Here is a 21,517-nt window from a genome sequence, read left to right on the forward strand (position 1 = left end):
GAAAACCTACCCAACTTGCTGGTCATTTTCTGGTCATCCCGCATCGAGTGACTGGAGGAGGCCTGCGAGATGCCACTGGACTCGGTGCTGTGCATCAGCAGATTGTTGATCTCCGCCTGATTTGCTCTGAGGCGTCGCCGCAGCTTGGGCATGTCAAAGGGTAGCTCGCCAAGATCCACGGAAGTGGCACTGCCCGATGTGCAGGCCGCCTCCTGTTGCAGCGTCTTGCGGCGTCTCAGTTTGGGCATGTCGAAGGGCAGGTCGCGCAGATCCTGGGGAAGGCCAGTTACACCGCCGGTAGCTCCAGATCCAGTACCACTACCCGCTGCTCCACCTGCTCCCGTAGAACCCGTAGAACCCACAGCTCCCCCAACTCCCCCAGCGCCTCCAGAGACAGTGGTGCCCTCTGTCCCGATCAGCTGGAGCTTGGGCAGCGTCAGCCGCTGGAGGGCCAAGGCCTGCGGCTTGCCCTCCTCCCGGGAATGCAGCGAGATGCCACTGTCAGAGCCGAGGAGCTCGTCGGCCAGCTGGAGCAGCGCCTTGTTCGGAGCTCCACGGCTACGCTGCTGCTTCATGGACGTGGACACCTGCTGGCTGCCAATTAAATCCTCCTCCGGCGCCGCCACGGGCGCCTGCTGCTGCTGCTGCTGGGACGGCTGTTGTGACTGCTCGGAAGCACTGGCCGAGGCCGGCTCCTGCGACGACTTGTCGGAGATGGGGCTGAGGATGTGCAGCTTGGAGTGCAGCAGCAGGGGCGCCGGCCTCAAGGGATAGGCCACGCTGGAGCCGCCGCTGCCACCGCTGCCGCTCTCCGAGCTGTGCGAGCTGAGCGAGCTGGAGTGGCGCGACTCGGAGCTGGAGGTGCTGCGGTTGCCCTCGCTGGTGCTGGAGCGCAGCGACTCCATGCTGCCGCCGCTGCTGGACGTGGCTATGCTCTCCGTGCTGCTGTAGTTGTGTTGCTGCTGCTGTTGCTGGCCCGTCGTTTGGCCCTGTCCATGTCCATGACCATGGCGACTCCTTCGACTGGCAGCTCCACTGCCTGCACCTGCGCCACTGGCTCCACCGGCATGATGATGGTGATGGTGATGATGATGCTGCCGCTGCCCGGACGTCTGGCCGCCGGGCTGATGATGATGATGACCTCCTCCGCTGGTGCCGCCACTGCGTCGCAGCTCGAGAACCCGGCCGGATTCCAGCACAAAGGAGCGTGGCCGTCGGGCAGCTCCCGGGACTCCTCCTCCTCCTCCTCCTCCAGCCGCGGATGCCGAAGCGGAGGCGGAAACGGAAGCAGAGGCCGAAACGGAGGCAGCATTCGAGTTGGAATTGGTCGAGGGCGGATTCACGTAGGCGCTGTCGGTGAGGCTGTTATCGTTGCTGCTGCCCGTGCAGAGCTGCTGCTGCTGTTGCCGCATGGACTGAATGGGCAGGCGCAAGTCCCGGAGACGGGGATGCGCCGGATTGGCTGACGGCAGATTGGGGGCACTCCGAATGCTGTTCATGTTCAGGTAGCGTTCGTGCTTGCCGGGAAACTTCATTGGCAGCGGGGCCGTCGACGGGGGCGATGGGGTATAGCCGCGCACCGGCAACTGCTGGGTGCTTGTGGCACTTACTCCTCCTCCTCCACCTCCGCCTCCGCTTCCAGCGGGCTCTGTTGCTCCACCTCCGCTGGTGCCTCTATTTTGGTTTTGATTCTGCTGGTCCACCTGGCTGAGCTGCAGCTTACCCAGCTCAACCTGGACCTGGTGCACCTGGACATGGGCCTCGCCCGTCTGCTCTTGGAGCGCCTGGTTCTTGCTGTTCTTGGCCCGCTTGCACTCGTTGCGGGCCGACTTGGCCGACTTACTTGTGGTGGGTACGGCGATGGCATCGCCATTGCCATTGCTCAGCTGCAGCAGCACCGAATGATTGGTGATGCGGTCCACCTCGTCCAGATCGTCATCCGACTTGGCTATCTTGCAATCGAAGGCGGTCTCGTATATCTGCCGCCGCCGGCTGCCCATGATGTCCTCGGAGTCGTCGTCGTCCTCCTCAGAATCGTCGTCGTCGTCGTCGTCCCCCTCCTCCTCTTCGTCGTCGCCGTAGAGATCGAGCGTGTTCACAGACTGCGATGGTATGCTCAGCGATGGAGCGGAAGCCGAGGCTGGGGCGGAAGCATTAGCGGTTGCTGCTGGTGGCGCTGGTGGCTGGGCGCACTCGGCACACTCGTGAACGCCATGCGGATGCACATAGAAGATGCTGCGCGGCCGGAAGTACTCCTCCTCCAGCTCATCGCCGGGCTCGGGCCCCCGGCCGCCGGAGGCGGAGGCGTTGGCCTTGGATAAAGCGGAGGCGGATGTTATGCACGCTCCGCACACGGCTGCTGGTCCCAGTCCCAGCAGGCGGTGCGGTGGCATCGGCTGGACACTGGCCTCAGCTCCCAGCGGTAGTGGTAGCGAAGCTAATGACTGCTGTGTGGCTGCTGCTGCTGCTACTGCTGGTGGTGGGGGGCAGCACTTGAGCAGCTCGCCCTCGCCGGAGTCGCAATGCTGTAGCTGGAGCTGAAGCTCGCTGCCAGTGGTGGGATTCGGATTCTGCTGATTCCGCGGCTGGACGTTACAAGTCTTTCGGACTAAGGCCAAGGCCCGGGCGTGCCACTCGCGTCGCTTGAGGCACTCGCTACAGTCGGACTCCTCGGAGGTGCTAGTGCTGGGCGTCTCGCAGCGAATGATGTGGACACCCTCCTCGGTGAAGCTGTAACGTTTGGGCGTTGACTGCGAGTCGGGACGGGGCTCGGGATCCTGTTCCTCGAGATCCTCAGTTAGCTCAAGCTCGGTATGATGATGATGATGATGCTCCTCCTCTCCTTGACTATCCTGTTGTGGGTGCTGCTGCTCCTCGGCCTGGGGCACATCCAAGCTGGAGCTCTTGCGATAGCCAACCGTCTGCTGGTGCTGCTGTTGGGGTGGCTCACTGGCCGTTGACTGGCGGCACTTGAGCTTGATCTCCTCCCTGTCCTTGTCCCGCTCCTTGTCCTTGTCGCGGCTCTTTAGGAGATCGGAGTAGTAGTAGGGCGACGGTTGGCGCTTGCTGTGCTCGGCGGGGGCAACGGTCAGTTTGCGTGGACTTCGCTGCAGTTGCGGGGGCAGGGGACGCACCAGGTCATCGGATATGGAATCTGGTGAATTGAGACCGTGTCCAGCCTGTGGTGCCTGTGCAGCGGCCGCGTTGGGCGGTAGTGGTAATGGCGGCTGCTGCTCAACCTCCTCGTCTATGTCCGCCTCGTCGTCGGAGGACTTGGGCGCCGAGGAATCTGTGGGTGGGAGAGGGAGGTGGTGAGATATTGATTACTAGGGGTTACTTTTGGTGGTAAATGCATCATGGTCTTTCTCCTAGGTTTCTTCTAGGTTTTTCCTAGGTTTCTTCTAGTTTTCGTGTACTTTCTTCTACTCCTTCTGCTCCTCCTTCTGTTCTTCCTTTTGCTCCTCCCTCTTCTGATCCTCATTCTGCTTCTCCTTCTGTTCTTCCTTCTGCTCCTCATTCTGCTCCTCTTACTGCTCCTTCTTCTCCTCCGTCTGCTCCTCCTTCTGCTCCTCCTTCTGCTTCTCCTTCTGCTCCTCCTTCTTCTGCTCCTTCCTCTGCTCCTCCTACTGCTCCCATCTTCTGTTCCTTCTTCTGCTCTTTCTTCTTCTACTTTTCTTTATGCTCCTTCTCTGCTTCTGCTTCTGCTCCACTCCTTCTATTCCCCTTTATTCTCTTACTGCTCCTCCTATCGCTCCTCCTTCTCCTCTCGCTACTATTCCTCTAACTATTCCTCCTACTATTCCGCTTCCCTGTGCTTTTCCTTCTGCTCCTGCTCCTCCCATTCACCAAGACGCTGACGGCGCTGACAGTTTCTAATTAAGTCGCAGCGACGACACTGCGGCGCCTCGGGGCTCCGCAATTGAAACGCAAATGGAGTTGACGCAGTCTATTTGGCGCTTGGCTGGCCGCCGTCTTCTGCTCCTGCTCCTCATGCTTCTGCTACTGCAGCCACCTCCAAGACTGTGGCTTGATGTTCCTCCTGCTCCTCCTCCTCCTCTTCCTCCTGCCATGACCACTGCATTTTTCCTCTGGCAGCCCTAATCAGAGTGTCTGGCATTTTCCCCATTTCACGCTTGGTTAGCAAAGAAAAGTTGTGCCGTGATTTGGAGAGCCTGGAGCCTAGCCTAATTGCTAACCACACCGATTCCCCTCCTTGGAACAGGCTAGGTCACTCAGACCTCGAGTTAATTTGATTGCCAAGAGAAATAATTCAACATTTTGTTAATTAATTAATTAATTACCTGAATTATATTGACTATTGCGTTTATCCTTTCGCAATTTGCCGTTGTTGTTGTTGTAGGTGGAGTGCCTCTGCTGCAACTGCAACTGCTGCTGCTGCTGCTGCTGTCCCGCACTCCTGGGCGTTGGCAAAGTCTGTTGCTGCGGCAGCGCCTGTTGCAAGTGCTGCTGCTGTTGCTGATGCCGCTTGTGACCCGGCTGGCTGCGTCTCTTGGCCTTCTTGTGGTAGACCTTCTTGTGGCTGCGCGTGTCCTTGGGATCCGAGTATCCTTCGATTAGCTTCACCGAAGCCTGCTTGATGTTGCTATTGGGCAGCGGCGGATGTTGCAGAGTTGCCCGCTGCTGCAGGTGCTGCTGTTGCTGTTGTTGCTGTTGCTGTTGCTGTAACAGCTGCTGTTGTGCCCCGCCCACTGGCAAGGTGTTGTTGTTGTTCTGATTGTGCGCGTTGGGCTGCGTATGCGTTATGCCGCAGCTGTTGTTGTTGTTGTTTAATGTTGCTGCTGCTGTTGCAGTTACTGCTGCTGCGGGGGGAGGCGCTGCTGCTGCTCCTGCTGCTGCGGCAATTGAGGTGGCTGCCGCTGAAGCTGCTCCCGCTGCTGCTGCTGCTGCAGTTGGTTGCTGCCCCGCTTGTTGGGCTTCGCCAAATGGTAGCTACAAATAAAAAAAGAAAGTCTAGCATTAGCTTTAGAATTTGTTGTTGCAGCTAATTTGATTTGCTTTGCAATTTGCAATTCGTTTGGAATTTAATTGGAAAAAGAACTCGTTGGCGGTTGTGGGGTTTCCCCTGCTAAGCCGCCTGCCCAAAAAAGTAGGCAATGCTTTTGTGCGTTGCCTGTAAGAAGGGGTTACGCGGGGGCGTATACGCAATCTTTGAAATTTATTTGTTAATTTCACAAAATATAAATCCATAATAAGCAATATATTATACATATTAAATAATAATATAACAAATCCATATAGTTTCCTGGTTTCAAAAACCAAAGCCAAGCAAAGGAAGCCCTAACAGTTGCCTGGAAATTGTTTTACCCTCGATTTGCCAGGACTACACATGAGATCCTGTCCTGGCATCTGTCCCCTGATGGATGGTCTTCAATGCAAACCCCTCTCCGCCACACAATACCCCATGTCAATCACAATATCCGATGACTATCCCACCCTCCTCCATTCCATGTCGGAATTGACAAATAGCTAGACATTACGGAACTGCAACATCGGTGGCACTAACAGGATCCTAATGTGTGCAAATTATGAGGTCCTGCCTCCCATATATATGTATGTATAAGCCCCGGTGTACTGCCCCCATCCGGCTGGCGGGATTCCGCTCCGGGCCATTATGTTAAACATAAATTTCCGTTTACACGGCCCATGTCCACTTCGAGCTTGTATATCTGGATCTGGATATGCTGGGCATGGAACTGGAACTGGAGATGGAGATGGATATGGGTATGGGAATGGGGCTAACGGAAATTGATGTTTGGCCACGGAGACAATTCGGCCGCAGGGTTTCCAGCAAAACATTTTTAATTGAAACTCATAAATTAAGAGCGAAGTGAGTGCAAGGGGGGCAACACCACAGGTTCCTATGCAAAAAGCGTTTTTAACGAATTTGAACTTAGAGAAGGTAGCACTTATCGATACATGTAAATCGGAATATAAATCATCTATGAAAAACATCATGAATTATATAAGACTAAGATGTGGCGAATTTTTGGCTGGAATTCTTCATCATTAGTTACCAAAGACTTGGACTTTGTAATAACAATAACAATTAAAATTAGCAGGTCCCATGTTATCGATATATTAACCTTTTGCTATTACCATTAAAATTATGGGTTAATATCGATTTTTATTGCTAGAATTTGTAATAAAATTAGGCAAATATTATCTTTTATAATATTTTTATAACTTTAAATATATCAAATGATATCGTTATATATCAATAAATATCGAAATTTTCAGTTTGATATTAAAATTTGGAAAAATTCCAAAATGACGATAAATATGTATTAAAATTTCTATTTAAAATACAACCTTCTTAAACATATTAAATGTGATAATTGTGATTTTAAGTAAGTAAATATTTTTACTCTTATGTCTTTTTGATCACTTTATATATTTATATTATCGATATATATCGAAATAAAACATCCCCAAGTGGAGTTCCCATTCCCACATTCACTGCATTCAAAGGGGGCACCCAGGATGTTGTATCCAGGACGTAACCAGGACAGGCATTGATAATGGGGAGGGAGCTTCACATTTTGCTGTTTAAATATTTGCCTTTGATTATCAACAAACGATATAAGCAGACGACGACGACCACGACGCTCATGAATGGCATGTGCTTATAGAGTATAGTATGTCCTCCTCATGCACGATTGCCTTCACAAATCAGGATGCCATGAGGGGGTACGCTGTGTTTCAAGGATAATGAAAACTGTTGGGATTCCTGCAACTCCGCCTGCGTTTGTCTGTTGCTTGTTGCCGCAGCAACGTGATTTTTATGCCAACTTTAATGAAAAAAGAAATCATCGTAATCGACAGAGTGGAGATTTTTAGGGGGGAGAGAGAGAGAGATACCTCTCACCCATGTCTGCCTGTCTGTCTAGCTCACATCCTTGGCATTCCCATTGTCTGACAACGATGGATGACTAACTATAGTCGTAATTCTAATCGTAAAGGATGCTGCACTGAAAAACCTTAATGCCTCTAAAAAAAATTACTACGTAAATCGAGCTTTAAGGGTATAAATTTCCTGATTTTAATAAAGAGAAAAGAATTTAATCGGTCGGTGTGTGGTGGTTCTCTGCTCTCTGAAACACAGACAACGCGACTTATGAGTGATATCTAAGCTGATGCTGTCTCTGCTTTATTTTGTTCGTAGAAAAATAAAGCATAAAAGTTATTGAAATAAACAAAAAGCACACGCACACATGGACGTAAACGTGTGTCCTGGGCCGAGGCCTTTGTTGCTCCTCCTCTGAGTTATCGTTGAATATTACTCCGTGGAGAGTAATAGCAACAACTGTCAAAGCCAAAACGAAATTTTCAACCCCCCAACTCTGGCGCTGCCTTTCCTCTGTTTTTTTTTATTATTTTATATTTTACAAAGCCGTCGCCCACTTCAGAGCCAGACGTTCTACATATCGTGTATATATCAGGATCAGTGCAGCCGGAAAATGTAAATATTTTTATACCAAGAAATGTAAAGAGTTTTCTGAAAAGTGATTTTTACAAAAATTTCTTAAATATTACAGTAAAAACTTATATTTTTAGAAAATTTTATTAGTATTCTTTTAAGTAAATACATTAAAAAAAGGATTTTTTGTAAAAAAATTCTTTTTTTTCGACACATTTTACAAAGTAAATTGAAATCACTTAATACAATGCCCAAAAGTATGCTAGAAAATTGCAAAAATGAAGCAAATTTTTAAAATCAATTTAGAAAATATATATAAAATATTTTAAAAAATAACACATTAACGCATCACTGCTTTAAAATATGTTGCGTTCACTTGTTTCCATTAAAACGTGAGTTGCCACCGAAAAAAAATATATATAAAACAGGAGGAAAAGCGGGTAGAAAACAACACACGCACACATGCGTAAGCTGTTATGGCATCATCACATGGACACAGCCACCCCCCTGGCACCCCCGTGGTATGCGTCAGTGTGATGGCAAACAAAAAGTCATAAGATAAAATTACATTAATAATTGTGAGGGGGGAGGCACACGCACACGCACACGCTCCCATATGCAGGAAAAGCGACAGTGAAAAGCGTACAGGAAAAGGCGCTAAACGTTATCGCTTTTGGCCATTTGCGGTATGAATTTTCCTTCATTTTCCTAACCATTATCTTGGGTACACTGGACACAGAGACAGTAAAAATATCCTTTAAAAAATCAGTTAATAATTAACTACGATCATTGAGGCATGCCAAAAAAAAGTGTAATGTTATTATTAGCTTTGAGGTAATATTTACATAAATTGTTTATGGAGAAACCAATTTGGTTATTCACTCGACACTCTGCCTGGGAATTGAATCCTTGGCACTGATTTTTATCAATCTCCCCAAGGTCCTTGCCGCAAATCGTATTTTATTTGGCATTTTAGGATCTGCTCCTGGCAAATCGCATTCCTTGTCGAGGCTAAACAAATCTCAATAAAATGAATTTCAAGTGGCAGGATGCTCCTGCCTGTGTGTGTGTGTTTTTTATGTGTGCCGCCTGATGCGGCTTTCGTTTTCATTTTTAGTGGCAATATGCAAGGGGAACGAACAACACCAAATATTTCCGTATGGGGGCCATAAAAAAAAAAAAAGAAAAACAGAAAGAAAAAGAGGACGCCCAGAGCGGACATTTTCCGGTAGGAGGAGGAGGCTCGAGGTTGAGGGTCCTGGAATGTGGCTCAAAGATTATTTGGTTTCGGGGCCGCATTTGATTTGTGGCACGGGGCGCATTTACTGCTGCAGGCCGAGGTTATCTCTGGCTATATCTCTTGACCTCAGAGATGGCATGCAAATAAAACAGAAAAAATTAAATTAAAAAAAGCTAAAGGAAGCCAAAAAATTTAGATTAAAAATATTGGAGAAAATGTGTTTAAGTTTGTTGAATTTTTTTATGGGGAAAAGCTAGAATTTAATAAATTTTAAACTTTCTGCTTCCTGTTTTATTTATAGAAAATAGCAAATAATAAATTAATAATTTTTAAATATTTATAGAAAATATCTAATAATAAATAAATAATTTTTAAATATTTATAGAAATGATCGAAAAATAAATAAATTATTTTTAAATATTTATAGACAATAACCAATAATAAATAAATAATTTTTAAATATTTATAGAAAATAGCAAATAATAATTAAATAATTGTTAAATATTTATAGAAATTAGCCAATAATAAATAAATACATGTTTATATATTTTAAAAAAATATCCCATTATTTTGGCTATAAAACCGTCAGTTTGGCATCTATTGTTAGCTTGCTTTTTTCGATCTATGGCCATTTTTTATGGTCAGCCACCGCCCGCTGGGCAGTTGGGCTTTGTTTGTTGTTTGTTTGTCGTTGTTTCGTTTATTTTTCGCTTTTTTTTTTGCTTTTTTTTTTTTTTTGCAATATTTAGCCAATAGTCCGTGCATTGTTTGAGCAACGCTTTGTTTGTCCTGCTGCTGCTGCAGGATAAGCCAAAAGAAGCCAAGGGATGGGAACGTGGGCCTCCTTTCGGGCTTTTCATTAACGCACTGCTGATGCGGCTGACGTTGATATGACTTCTCGTCTCACTCTCCCTCTCTCTCTCTCTCTCTTTCTCTGGGCTGTCCTGTCCTTGGGGTCCTTTGGTCCTTGCTTTCAACCAACCCCCCCCCCCTCCGAAAATTCCCCGCCTCAATCACTCGATTCGCTGAAGCGTGCAGTTTATCAATTAGCTGTCCGGAGCAGTTAATTGCCTCGAAAGTCAGCCCTACTACCACTCCCTCTCACTCCCCCTATTCCCATCCTGAATCCTCCCCCCACTTGCCCCACTTAACGATGAGGTTTGGGTACTTACAAACTCGGCTTGCGGACTGGGGGCTATCCAGTGCTCAGGATTCGCTGGTATCGCCTCCGCCAGGCACGGATCGAAGCTGGACGGTCGTTTTTTAACAAAGTCTACGGGCAGGCTGTAATCATCACAGATGGCAATCTGAAAAATGAAGAAAAACTACTAAGTTAAGCTTTTCTTTTGCTTAATAAAAGCCTAAAAGTAATATTTTTGTACAAAGATCCCACAAATTGAGACTTGATGTTTATAAATAGATCAATTGCTAGCTTTTTTATAAGCTTAAAATACATTTTTACATGTCTTGCTTACATACCCTTGAACTGAGTATGCAAAAAAAAAAATAAGTAAGCCAAAGTTTGTATACCCTTACATGATCAGAGTCCAAATTTGAAATCTAATATAACTAAGTATTAATTTTAATTCTGTTTAAGTTTTTAATAGTTAAAAGCCTGCATAATTAATTTTAAATATTAAGAAATCAATATTTTGGTAAAGTTTTTGATAATTTTAAGTAATATTTTTTATTAGTTTAATTCTTTTTATTAATTTAATTTCAGTGCGGTAAGCCGATTTATGCTATTTTTAATTAGGTTAATAAATCTGCTTTCTTAATTTAACATTTAAAAATATATATTCTATTTTTTTTCAACATTTTTGACCAGTTTAACGGTTTAACACCTTATAAAATTTTGAAAAAAATAGTGTTCTTCCGAGCATGACTAAAAAGATTCACCTTTAGATGCTGAATATATATACTTTATAGGGTTTATAGGGTTGAAAATAACTTAACTGTTGACTAAAATTATAATACCCTGGCAGGGTATATAAAAAACAGCAGAGAAAAAAAACAATAACGAACGTCACGACGACGACACGTGCATCTCAAGTGTGCCAGGCCGCACTCGCACCCACAAGAAAGCCGCCCCCTAGAAACCCCCCATGAAAACCTCTCTAAGATCCACCTTAAACCCCCCTGAAAACCCCCTTGGAAACCTCCCTCAAACCTCCACCCACTGTCTTTTTTTTGGGCCCAAAGCAGACTCTTGTCTGCGTCATCAAAAGTGTACAACAATGGCTAAATTACAGTTACAATTAAAAATGGCGACGAAGCCGTTCCCAGCTGCTAGAGAATTCGTTTCTTTTGTTTTCCCTAGCACAGGTGCGAGTCCAGATGATGCAAAAATGCACAAAGCATTGTTGCTGCTGCTGTTTTGATACTAAAGGAAAAGTCTTGAGTATTGCAATTAACGTTAAGTGGAGAGAGGAAAAAAAAAGGACGAGATGATGGAAACGAACATCAAGAGGGAGATAGTAAGGCAGCAACAGAGAGAGAGAGAGAGATTAAGGCGGACAACAAATTACCGGCTTAAGAAAAATTATTTTGGTTATTTTACCAGGATATATATACTCTCTGAAATTCCCCACGTTTATTTCACTAATTACAGTACAAAACTAATCGGCTTGGCTTAAAAGCTCTGCCCACACCTTTGTGTTTTTTATTACGAAAGTTTACCTTAAGTAGAGTTCACTTTAGTTTTGAAAATACTATTCATAGAATAGCTAAAGGTGCATGTTATTTGGACTTCACCAATACTGTATAAAATGCCATACTTTACTGGGCATTTATCAGCACTATATTAGTAATAAAATGTAAAATAAAAATGTATAATAAGAGAGCTTTTTATTTAAGATTTACTATAAAACAAACTTTCTCAAGAGTTATATGGTTAACATGGTTTACAGTTATTTTCATGAAAGCATTTACCAAGCATTAACCAACACTGTAATTTAAAGAAAATCCTTAATCAACACTCAACTCTTCAACTTTCCACAACTATTCCCTTACTTGCCGCACCCACCAAACTAATTAAGTTTATGACCTTTAGATTTCATCTTTAATCTCCCCTCAAACAATCTAAGAACCAAACTAAACTTAATGGCATTGCTTCGACTCAAGGTCACACGCGAATAGGGAGAATGCCTTTGCCTTTGCACTTCGGTAGCTACCTGGAAATTCAATTGCAGGCAATAAAGCTGGCGACAAGTGCGACAGCGCCACTCTAAAACGGACTCCCAGGGGATATCGAAGCGGCGGCAGTTACAGCGACAGGAGCAGAAAGCCATCATGGGCGCATCCCTGTTGAAATCAATCCAACAGCGTCGACAGAACATGTTGCTTATAATTTTTACCCTTCCTTCAACCTCTCTAGGAGACGACAACACTTAAGGAAATGACACCAACAAAATATATCCCTAGTCTGGGCAGGGAGCCGGTGCGCGTCTCAGGTGTTGACAACCGAGTGCCACGAACCCAACTGAAATGGTAAAATAATCCAGCTAGTAACGGGCTCGAATGCTGGACAGCAAAACTAAGCTGGATGAAAGGCTAACTATGGCCCACATTTGTGCTCAGATGTTGTCTCATGTCCCGGGGCCAAGATGCCAGCTTGAAAGGCCAACACAGAAGGATGCAGAGAAAATATCTGACCTCCAGGTGTGTTGGGTCTGTCGAAAGTGGAGAACTTGCTTATTGGTTTTATTACTAAAATCTTATAAAAAAAGCTATACTACTAAGAGTTGTTTAACATTACGAAAACCTTTACGGCGGCTATTAAATCACAAAAAAACCTTGAAATCAACTTTAAGCATTTAAAAAATATATATTTTACAACACTAGGACTACAGAAAACGTGATAAATATCACTTTTCAACACTTTGAAATCTTGAAATAATTTCATTTCAATTTTTCAACACAGTCACTGAACTTTAAACCCTAAAATAATGGCTTTCAGTCAGGTTAAGTTGGTAATTTGAAGACCCCCAGTTAAAGTCCTTCTTGGACAAACCTTCAAACCAAATCCCATTTGAAAAGCAACACTATGCCGTAGCCACAGATGTGGCATAGTATCGGATGCCCCAACTAAGTAACCAGCTAGTGAAAGTCGAGTGGAGGATAAACAGCTGCTGGCAGCACTCATTTCCTATGCCAATCCCCCGCCCCCCAAAAATAATCCCTTTCCCTAGCCAAACGATGACTCATTGGCCACCAGACCATCGTCGTGATTGCCACTTTGGCTCACGGCTTTTTGAGCCAAATTGCGGAATGCAAAATGCACATACCCACTAAGGACTAGAAACGAAGTCCTGTACCGCCTCATTGCCTCTGTCGCCGTCTCCGTTTCGGTCTCCGGTCGTGTCCCTGTCTGGTTGAGTAAATATCATAAATTTTAAAGGCGGCATTAATGTTGAGTCTTGCAGGTAGCAGCAGCTTTTGCTCCAAGGTTTGCCAGCAAGTTTGCGGCGTTGGTGGTGTCGCCTTTATATTTTGCGAGTGCGCATAACCGCAGGCACTTTGGCACTGCGCCCGCTTGCAATGTCCTGCTCCTTGCATCTACCCCGCCATATGTTGCCCTTGTCTCCGCTGGCTGCCTAGCCATGCCTTGCCTTTTGTGTGACACATTTTGGCCGGGCAGGAAATGATGATGGCCTGGCCAGCAGGCTCCGGGTCTCGCCTGGCATATTGCGGCGGAGATTGCAATGCCACAAACAGCAAATCTTTGTGCATCCTCGTGGCATATTCTCTGGCCTCTCCTCTATGTTCTTTCTATATATATATTCTCTGTTCTATAACGTGCTGGCTTTGATTTTTATTAAAATGACACCGACAGGTGAGTGAGTGAGTTGGGGGGCTCTTTCAGATATGCAATTCTGATGACCTCGTCGCTTTTATTATTTCTTCTCTCTTGAGGGTTTTCTAAAGAATGTCAGTTGGGTAAATGTTGTCCAGTTTACTTCAGGTAACTAGTGACCTGTTTAGAGAGGCTAAAACCTTAAAAAATTAAACCCAAAGTAATCCCTGTTTCCTGTAGATTTTAATTGATTTCAAGTTGACAGTTAAACAACTGTAGATTATAGTCTTCTATATACTTTTGCACTGACTAATCTCTGGCTGTCTGTCCTGGTCATTGAGTTCGGGTTCGGGTCTTCCCTAATCCAGATGTTTAGCTTTGCTAATTGGCAGAGCCAGCGGTGGAGGAGCACACTTTGACCTTTCGATTGATTGATTGATTAATCGATCCATTCGCTGCCTGCCTGGCTTTGCTGTTCGTCGTCGATTGATTGATTAGCAGGGGAGGCATCCCACCAAGTTCCATACGGGTTAAGGGCCACTTTCAATTACCAATTACGAAAGCGCGCTACTACCACAACTCCTGGAACGGCCTTTTGGCCTTTAACGCTCAATTGATTTGTTTGGTTAATGCGTTGGCCGATTACAGGTAAATTTCCGCCTTCCGACTGGGCAATCGCTGTGCAAACTTTTGTTTACAAACACACACATACACATACACACACACACACACACACTCACCTGCCCCACCCACCCAGGGGCAGCCAACATTCCCCCTCATTATGTTTGAAAACTTTTTAATAGCTCTTCGGCCCAAGCATTTTGCGGCATATGCCCCGGCAAGTATGCAAAATATTTTTAATTTTTTCCGCTGCTCTGCAATCTCTCTTCCTTTCCCCCAACCCCCAAAAAAAAATACCCCCACCAACACCCCTCGCAAGCGGAACCATTAAAAATGGCCGACAAGGCCTCGTCAATGGGACATTTGGGAGCAGGAGACAGGATCTTGCACTGAAAGAAAAAACTATTTAAGTAAAAAAAAAAAGAAAACTATTATCTAAAAATTACAACCATAAAATATATTATTATTATATATTATAACTTTTATTTGTTTAAAAAATATGCATATTAAATTTTTAATTTTAAAAACTTTTATTTTTTATAATTTAAAAATTGGTATCAATTTTTTTTGGACAAAACAAATTTAAAAAAAATCATAACTCCAACCAGAGAGCATTGATTTTAATTCGGAAAGCGGTGTTATGCTAATTTTTATTGGTTTAACAAATCTGATTTCTTAATTTAACATTTTTAAAAATTAATTTTTTCCCCCAAATTTTTGACAATTTTGACGATGTAACACCCCTTATAAAATTTTGAAAAAATTAAACAAGAAAAATTTTAAGCAGACATGGCTAGATCAACTCGGCTGTTGATGCTGATTAAGAATATATATGATTTATAGGGTCGGAAATGACTCCTTCACCTCGTTTGACACTTCTGACTAAAATTATAATAACCTGCAAGGGTATACAAATTTTAAAGAAAATTAACCAAAAATTCCCCGAAAATCGTCTCAGTGCCCTAGGAAAACGGCAAAAAGCAAAATGTTCAAGTGCTCCTGTGCTCCCAGTTGGAATCTGGGGGGCCGAAGTTGAGGGAGGTCGCTGAAGGGTGTCATAGTCAAAGCGTTCCCTCGACTGTTGCCGTCACCTGCTGGGGCTTTTACGGGGGTTCAGGGGGTTTCAACTGGGCTTTCCAGGGGATTTAAGGGTGCTTCCGAGGGGTGAATGCGGCGAGGGGATGCTCTCCGGGGTTGCACATAAATTTTAATTAAATATTTTTCGGTGTGCTTCGATGTGTTTCTGTTTTTCTACTGTTTTGTTTGGTTTTACGTTTTTTTTTTTACTTTTTAAGCGGCCCAGACAGTTGACGCACTGAATCTGAATCAGCATGCAGATGTATCTATGCCTGCACCACTTGAAAAGCTCACCACACCACCACCTGACCTGGCACAGGCTCACCAAAAAGGCCCAATGGTGGCTTCGGCTGTGGAGGAGTCTGGGGATCTGGGGGGTCTGGAGGTCTATAAATTTCAATGTCGCCGCACCACTCGAACCAGCAGCAGCCGCCGCCAGTTGAGAGTTGACTCCGGCAGCCGCCGAGTCAAGGGTGGCACAAGATCACGGCTGCACCAACCGCCCAAGTGACAACGACCACCCCTTTGGGCCACATAAATTGTTTGGCCAAATGTAATGAAAATCACACAAAAAACAATAAAGGAAGCTAACTTCGGCACGCCGAAGTTTGTATACCCTTGCATTTTGCAATTGGATTACAAATAACCGATTCCCCCAATTCAAAGAGGAAAATATTTAATTTTGTGCCTGTTCCAATAGGAACTCAGCCACAATTAAAAATGCAAATAAATCGAGTATTCTAATTTGGAAGTGGATATATTGGATATCGGACGCCATTTGTTTGTTGGCCTCTTCAATATCGGCCACAAGCACTCTCTACATTTTAACATTCTACATGAGCATTCGACCCCAAACTAACATTCCCATACAAATTTGACACTGTTATTCTGTAAGCGTGTAAGATTGGTTTTGACATGCACAAGCTCAAAAAGAGAGTGTGGAGGACTCTCTCGCCGCTCTCTTTCGCCATCCTCCGCCATTCTCTTTATTCCGCCATTTTCCATTTTGCTCTCTCCACTTCCTTCGATCGGTCGAAAAACACACGGCTCCCGTGAAAACGCGGAAAAACGGGTAAAAAATTGCGGGAAAACGGGAAAACTTTGTCCCATCGGGAAAACTAGCCCTCCGGAGAGATCGGTAAATCTTTTTCGCGCGAAAAACCGAGTGAAAACCGGCAAAATCTACGTAGTTTCTGACTGCCGGCTATTGGAATGCAAGTGCAAGTGAAATAACATGAGTGAGCATGTGGCAGTCCCTTTTTTTGTTTTTTGTTCTGTGTTTGTCTCTGCTCACAGCTTTCGCCGTCGCAGAAAAAACGTTGAAAAACGTTCGGAAAAACGGGAAAACGTCGTCACTTCGGGAAAAATATCTCTCTGGAGGGATCGGTACCGTTTAATCGCGTGAAAATCCGTGTTAAAGCCGGAAAAAATGTGCACTCGGCGGCAGTGCAATGCAATTTAAATTTAGAGGAGTTTACAAAATACAAAGTGAGTACAGTCATACATTGCTTTTTTCATATAGTATGTAGTTTTTTATTTGTTTTCTCTCTCCGTCTTTGCCTTTGCACCGTTATTTGGCACACGCAGAGGAAAGCATCATTTGCTCTGCTCTCTCTCTCTCTCTCTCTCGCTCTCAATTCCTTTTCTTGTTCGGCTTTGTGTTTCTAATTCTTGTGCTTGAAATAAAATGTAAATGCAAACGAAAGGAAACCTCTCTCTCGCAGAACGTGGATCGTAGAATACGATCCACATTTGTGGATTGGACATTTTTGGTGTTCTTCCTGTCTGTAAACTAAAACTGTAAATATTTTTTCACAGAAAATTAACACAAATCTAAATTAAAAACCTTAAATAATTAAATTATACAATTTTCCCATCGTTTTGACTCCTTCACTGCATTGCAAATTTCTTATATTAATTTATTATTATAAATAGTTGTTGATACTTGATACCTCTTTCTTTGCTGTATACTTGTAATATATGTTTTTATATTAAATACAAATTAAATATTATTTATATTGATCTAAACTTGATAGATCTTCCTTATCTGCTATCTTATATACCCTCTGCAAGGGTATGGCGATACACCGAAGTGAAACCGTAAAATAAATAAATTCATTTGTGGCTCTGACCAAGGCCGGTTGAGTTTTAAATACTACACATGTTGCCTTTTTCTCTTCATTTTTTTTTTTTTTAAACACCCACCCTTCCCCTCGTATTTGTTTTTGTTGGCACAGTGCAAAGCGAAGCCAACTTCCTGTTTCCTGTCCGCAATTCGCAGTCCGTTCATTTGTGTACGGGGACTCGGGGCTCCTTTCGTTGCCACCACAGTTGAGCGAACATTGGAAATTGTTCTGCTCGCGGGAGCAGAATGAGGAGGAGGAGGAGCCGGCACCCGTCCGTCCTGGTTGTAGTTTTGTGAACTTTGCAGAAATGCAGTGACCGGAAAGCTGTAATATCCAATCGCCACTTTATTTGCGAATATTTTCCACCCATTATTCCCCAGCCCATCCGCCACCTCCACTTCCCCATGGAATGTTGTTTAAATGGGCATTACGTGGCGGGCCAAATGAATTGCCCATTGGCCAGTGGCAATAATTGAGACCGAGATCGAGGACGAGCACAAGAGTTTGAGTTTGAGTCCCAGTTCGAGTCTGATTCCATTACCCATCGGAAATTGTACAGTCGCTCCAGTTAGCCAACCTCAAAATGCAATCAAACTTTGGCGGACTGTAGACTGCTGTGGGTTAGGTGGGGGTTATCCGTGGGGCATTGACCATTATTATCTAATCGGGACTCCCATTCTGACCACTATTTATGGATATGCCATCAGCTTTTTGCGACCTGCAATTGACCACAATTTGATTTGTATGCCGGTTGCATTGAAAAAATCCAAGTTTTCGTTGGGGATTTATAATGGTTTCCCATAAAATTTGATGCTCCTTTACGGCGGCTTTTAAGTGCATGCCTTACATGGAGGCATTTTTTTAGGAGCTTACTCGATTTTAGCTTAAAGTTTGTATATTTTTTCAGGTTGCTCTTTTATATGCTGAATTCATCAACCTAACCTTACTTATTCGGTAGATTTATCAACCTAACCCCGCTATTTTGCCGAGCCATGCAACCTAACCTTCCCTAAATTCATCAACCTAACCTCACTATTTCGTTAAATTATGAAACCTAATCAAACTTTATCCACTGCATGCCTAGCTTTTTATAATATTCCCACTTTGCCAGGACGGAATTCTTCTAAAGCGGCAATTGCCTGGGCAAACCACAGCCAGTAGCCTCAGAAAGTAAGCCAAAGAAATTGGATTTCCACCAGGAATCGAGGGAATCCCTTTCTAGCTTGACTTGTTTTTCTGTTTTTTTGTGGCTCTTGAGAAACCCTTTTTTGTCCTGTGGAGAAAACACACACACACACACATAGACACCCCGTGTGTGTGTGTGCCTGACTAATCTGGCATTTGATGGGCACAGCGGCAGGTTCTCCCCCTCTGTCACCACCATTAAAGGCGAACCACCGAAACTACCCAAGATGTGGCCATATCCATTTCCATTTCAAGCCACCAGCTTCGGCTCCATCTCCAATGGCATTCCTGAGCATATGGGTCCAATTACGCAGCATTTCCGGCGCTTTTCAGCCCTTCTTCCTTCGGTTACCCCCAGGACTCTTCTGACTCAATCCCCCGCAACGCTGGCGGCGCATCAACAAACACTTCACGCCTGACATTTGACAAGACGTCGTATTGCTGCTTGCTGCTCGGGTGGTTTTTCCTACATGACGTCTACAGAAAATGGAAGAAGCCCCCACGAAGAAAAAAAAAAAGCTGAAATCCAAATGCGAAAAAATGGCAATAATATTTTTATGGCCATAAATAATACAACAGAGAGAGAGAGCCGGAGGGATGTCCTGGCTGCTGCTCCTTCTACTACTTCTCCTTCTCCTCCTGGTGGGTGGAGGAAACTGTTTTTCACGCCATTTTCCGTTGGCAAGTTTTGGGCTTGGCTTTGGCTAACCGCACGCATTTAATGTCGGCAAAGTCGATTAAGCTTTGTCCGCCGCAGCTGAAAAGCAGCTGCTAACCAAGGACACTCTGTGAGGAAAAACTACAAAACAGTACGAGGATGAGGAGGAGTAGAATGGCCACGGGCAGTTAATGGCTTGTCTATGACTCAGCCACAGCTGCGAGGAAGTCCTCTTCTCCCCCATTCTATTTCTGTCATTATTATTAGTCTCCCTCCTTCCCCCAAGCCAGCGAGAGTGCAAAACAATTTCCAGCAGCTTCTTTGCCAAAAAAAAGAGACAAAATAAAATGGAATAAAAAACCATGGCAATGAGCTAGATTTATCCCAGAATAGACACAAGTCCTTGGAACTACAAATTTATGGCAAGCAAATTGAATAGATTGCTTAGCGAAATTGAAAGGGAAATATTTAATTTTTAATGTCTTGAAAAAAAGAAAACTCTAGGAGCCATAAGAAATGGATTGCCAAGAAATTATTAAAAGGCTAACTTGGAAATTTATTAAATATCTTGGGAGTACAAAAGGAAATTGTTGGAGTTTTTCAACCAATATTAAAGTTCCCCTTTAAAACCCCCATAATTACCTTTTTAATGACTACTTCTGGGGATTATATTTCCAAAAATTAATAATATCCTGAACACTGGATAAGTAAACGAGGGGCTACCCTAATTGTTGCTAGGCAAACATCAACAACAACTTCTGTCTTGAAATTTTCCATTTACCAATATATATTTATTATTTGGGGAATTTAATTTATGAATCTGCCGCGGGGTTAAGCATCAGCCTCAGCATCAACGTCAAGTAGAAAACGTAGCTTCGCATAATACTAAGCAAATACGGAAATTTTGTGCGTTGCGGGGATAAGCCAACGTGAAGCCACCACCACCCAAGATGGGCAAATAATTGACGATGATGTGAGGTTGAAGGAGTCGCTGACAGGTGGGGGATACCCGAGGATTCAAGCATCCTGGAGAATCCCCCAAGTAAATGTTTTCATTTCGCTGTCGAGACTAAAGGCAATTTGTCTGCGCGTATAAGTGCCTGTCTGAGCGTGGTTTCACTTGGAAAAATAAATAGGAAAATGCAAAGGTTAGAAAAATATATTTTTTACATATTTTTGTACAAACCTATCATATTTTTCTATGGCATTGCCAGCTTTCTTAATATCCCAATGTTTATTTATTATAATGATTTCTCTGGAGTTTTTGGAAAAACACTTTTGTGGCTGTCTAAAAGTATGATAATCAATTAATAAAATATACCAGAAAGTAAAAATTCCATAAGATCTTCTTAAAGGCCTCCTAAATCTAACTATCTGCTTTCTTTTCTCTGCGTGTAAATTTGGCTGTGAGTGTTTGTGAGGGATATACAGCTCATTAAATACAAATCAGCTTAGGCAGCAGCCGCAAATGGCGCACATTTTTGCGCATATATTCCTCCCAGACTCGCCCCCATTGCAATTAAACAGGCACTGCTTCTGCTTTCTCCTACCCCCTTTGAAGGACAAGTGTAATCCGTCTCATCCCCCCAAGTGAAAGCCGGGGAAAAACGAAAAACCCTCGTGGAAATTTCACTTAAGCCGCAGGTAAGACATGGAACAGGGAACGCTTATCAGACAGACGCCACAGCATTGGACAACTCAATTTGGCAGAGCGACCAAAGTCAATTTAAAAAGCAAATATATGTATAAGCGGCAAACACCACCCACCACCCCCCACCACCCCCCACCACCCACGAGCCCGCACTTAAGCCGAAGGACATAAACGGCAACAAGAGCAGCCATCACCCCAGCAGCAGCAGCGGCAGGACGATGATGGTCGTCAACGTCCAGACACTAATTAGTAATCCTTGACACGAGTTCCTCTGTCATTAAATATGCCACATGCGCACCGTCGCCACACCCGAAAAAAACAACATAAAGAGACAACATCAAGCACTCAGATGTTGTTGTAATTATTTGTCCACAGGTATTATGGTTTGGGAATGGAATAACTTTGCCAGGTATCAAGTTATGCCAGGTCTCCCCATCGGGCCACCTAATCCTGCTCATATTCTCCATCCATTTCCCATAAACCTACCCACTTTATCCCCCAATTTGGGCAGCAGACAAGCAGCCATGAGTCATAACATCAACGGAAAATCTATCTACACGTGCGAATTATGAGTAATACCCATCCGTCTGTGGGCTCGTACAAGATCAATAAGCGAATCAAAGCCCTATGCCGGGGATTCCCAGCTGGGCCAAAAGGCAAAAGGAGCAACGCAATGCCATTTCCATAATCTTGCGATTTGTAATTCATAGTAAATATGAAAATTTG

At 44.4% G+C, this 21,517-nt stretch overlaps 1 protein-coding gene across 2 annotated transcripts in view; it reads right to left on the reverse strand.

Moving 5' to 3' along the window:
• The window catches only part of hwt (heavyweight), a 53,039-nt gene that overhangs the window by 2,875 nt on the left and 28,647 nt on the right, over positions 1-21,517 (reverse strand). For both annotated transcript variants that reach the window (XM_017179323.3, XM_017179322.3), the window contains exons 4-6: positions 9,851-9,985; positions 4,302-4,950; positions 11-3,289 (exon numbers count right to left, since the gene is read on the reverse strand). In XM_017179323.3, the coding sequence (XP_017034812.1) occupies positions 11-3,289; positions 4,302-4,950; positions 9,851-9,985 (4,063 nt within the window). The remainder of the gene's footprint in view (positions 1-10; positions 3,290-4,301; positions 4,951-9,850; positions 9,986-21,517) is intronic.

This window comes from Drosophila kikkawai, chromosome X (genome assembly GCF_030179895.1).
Source record: "Drosophila kikkawai strain 14028-0561.14 chromosome X, DkikHiC1v2, whole genome shotgun sequence".
Taxonomy (NCBI): Eukaryota; Metazoa; Arthropoda; class Insecta; order Diptera; family Drosophilidae; genus Drosophila; species Drosophila kikkawai.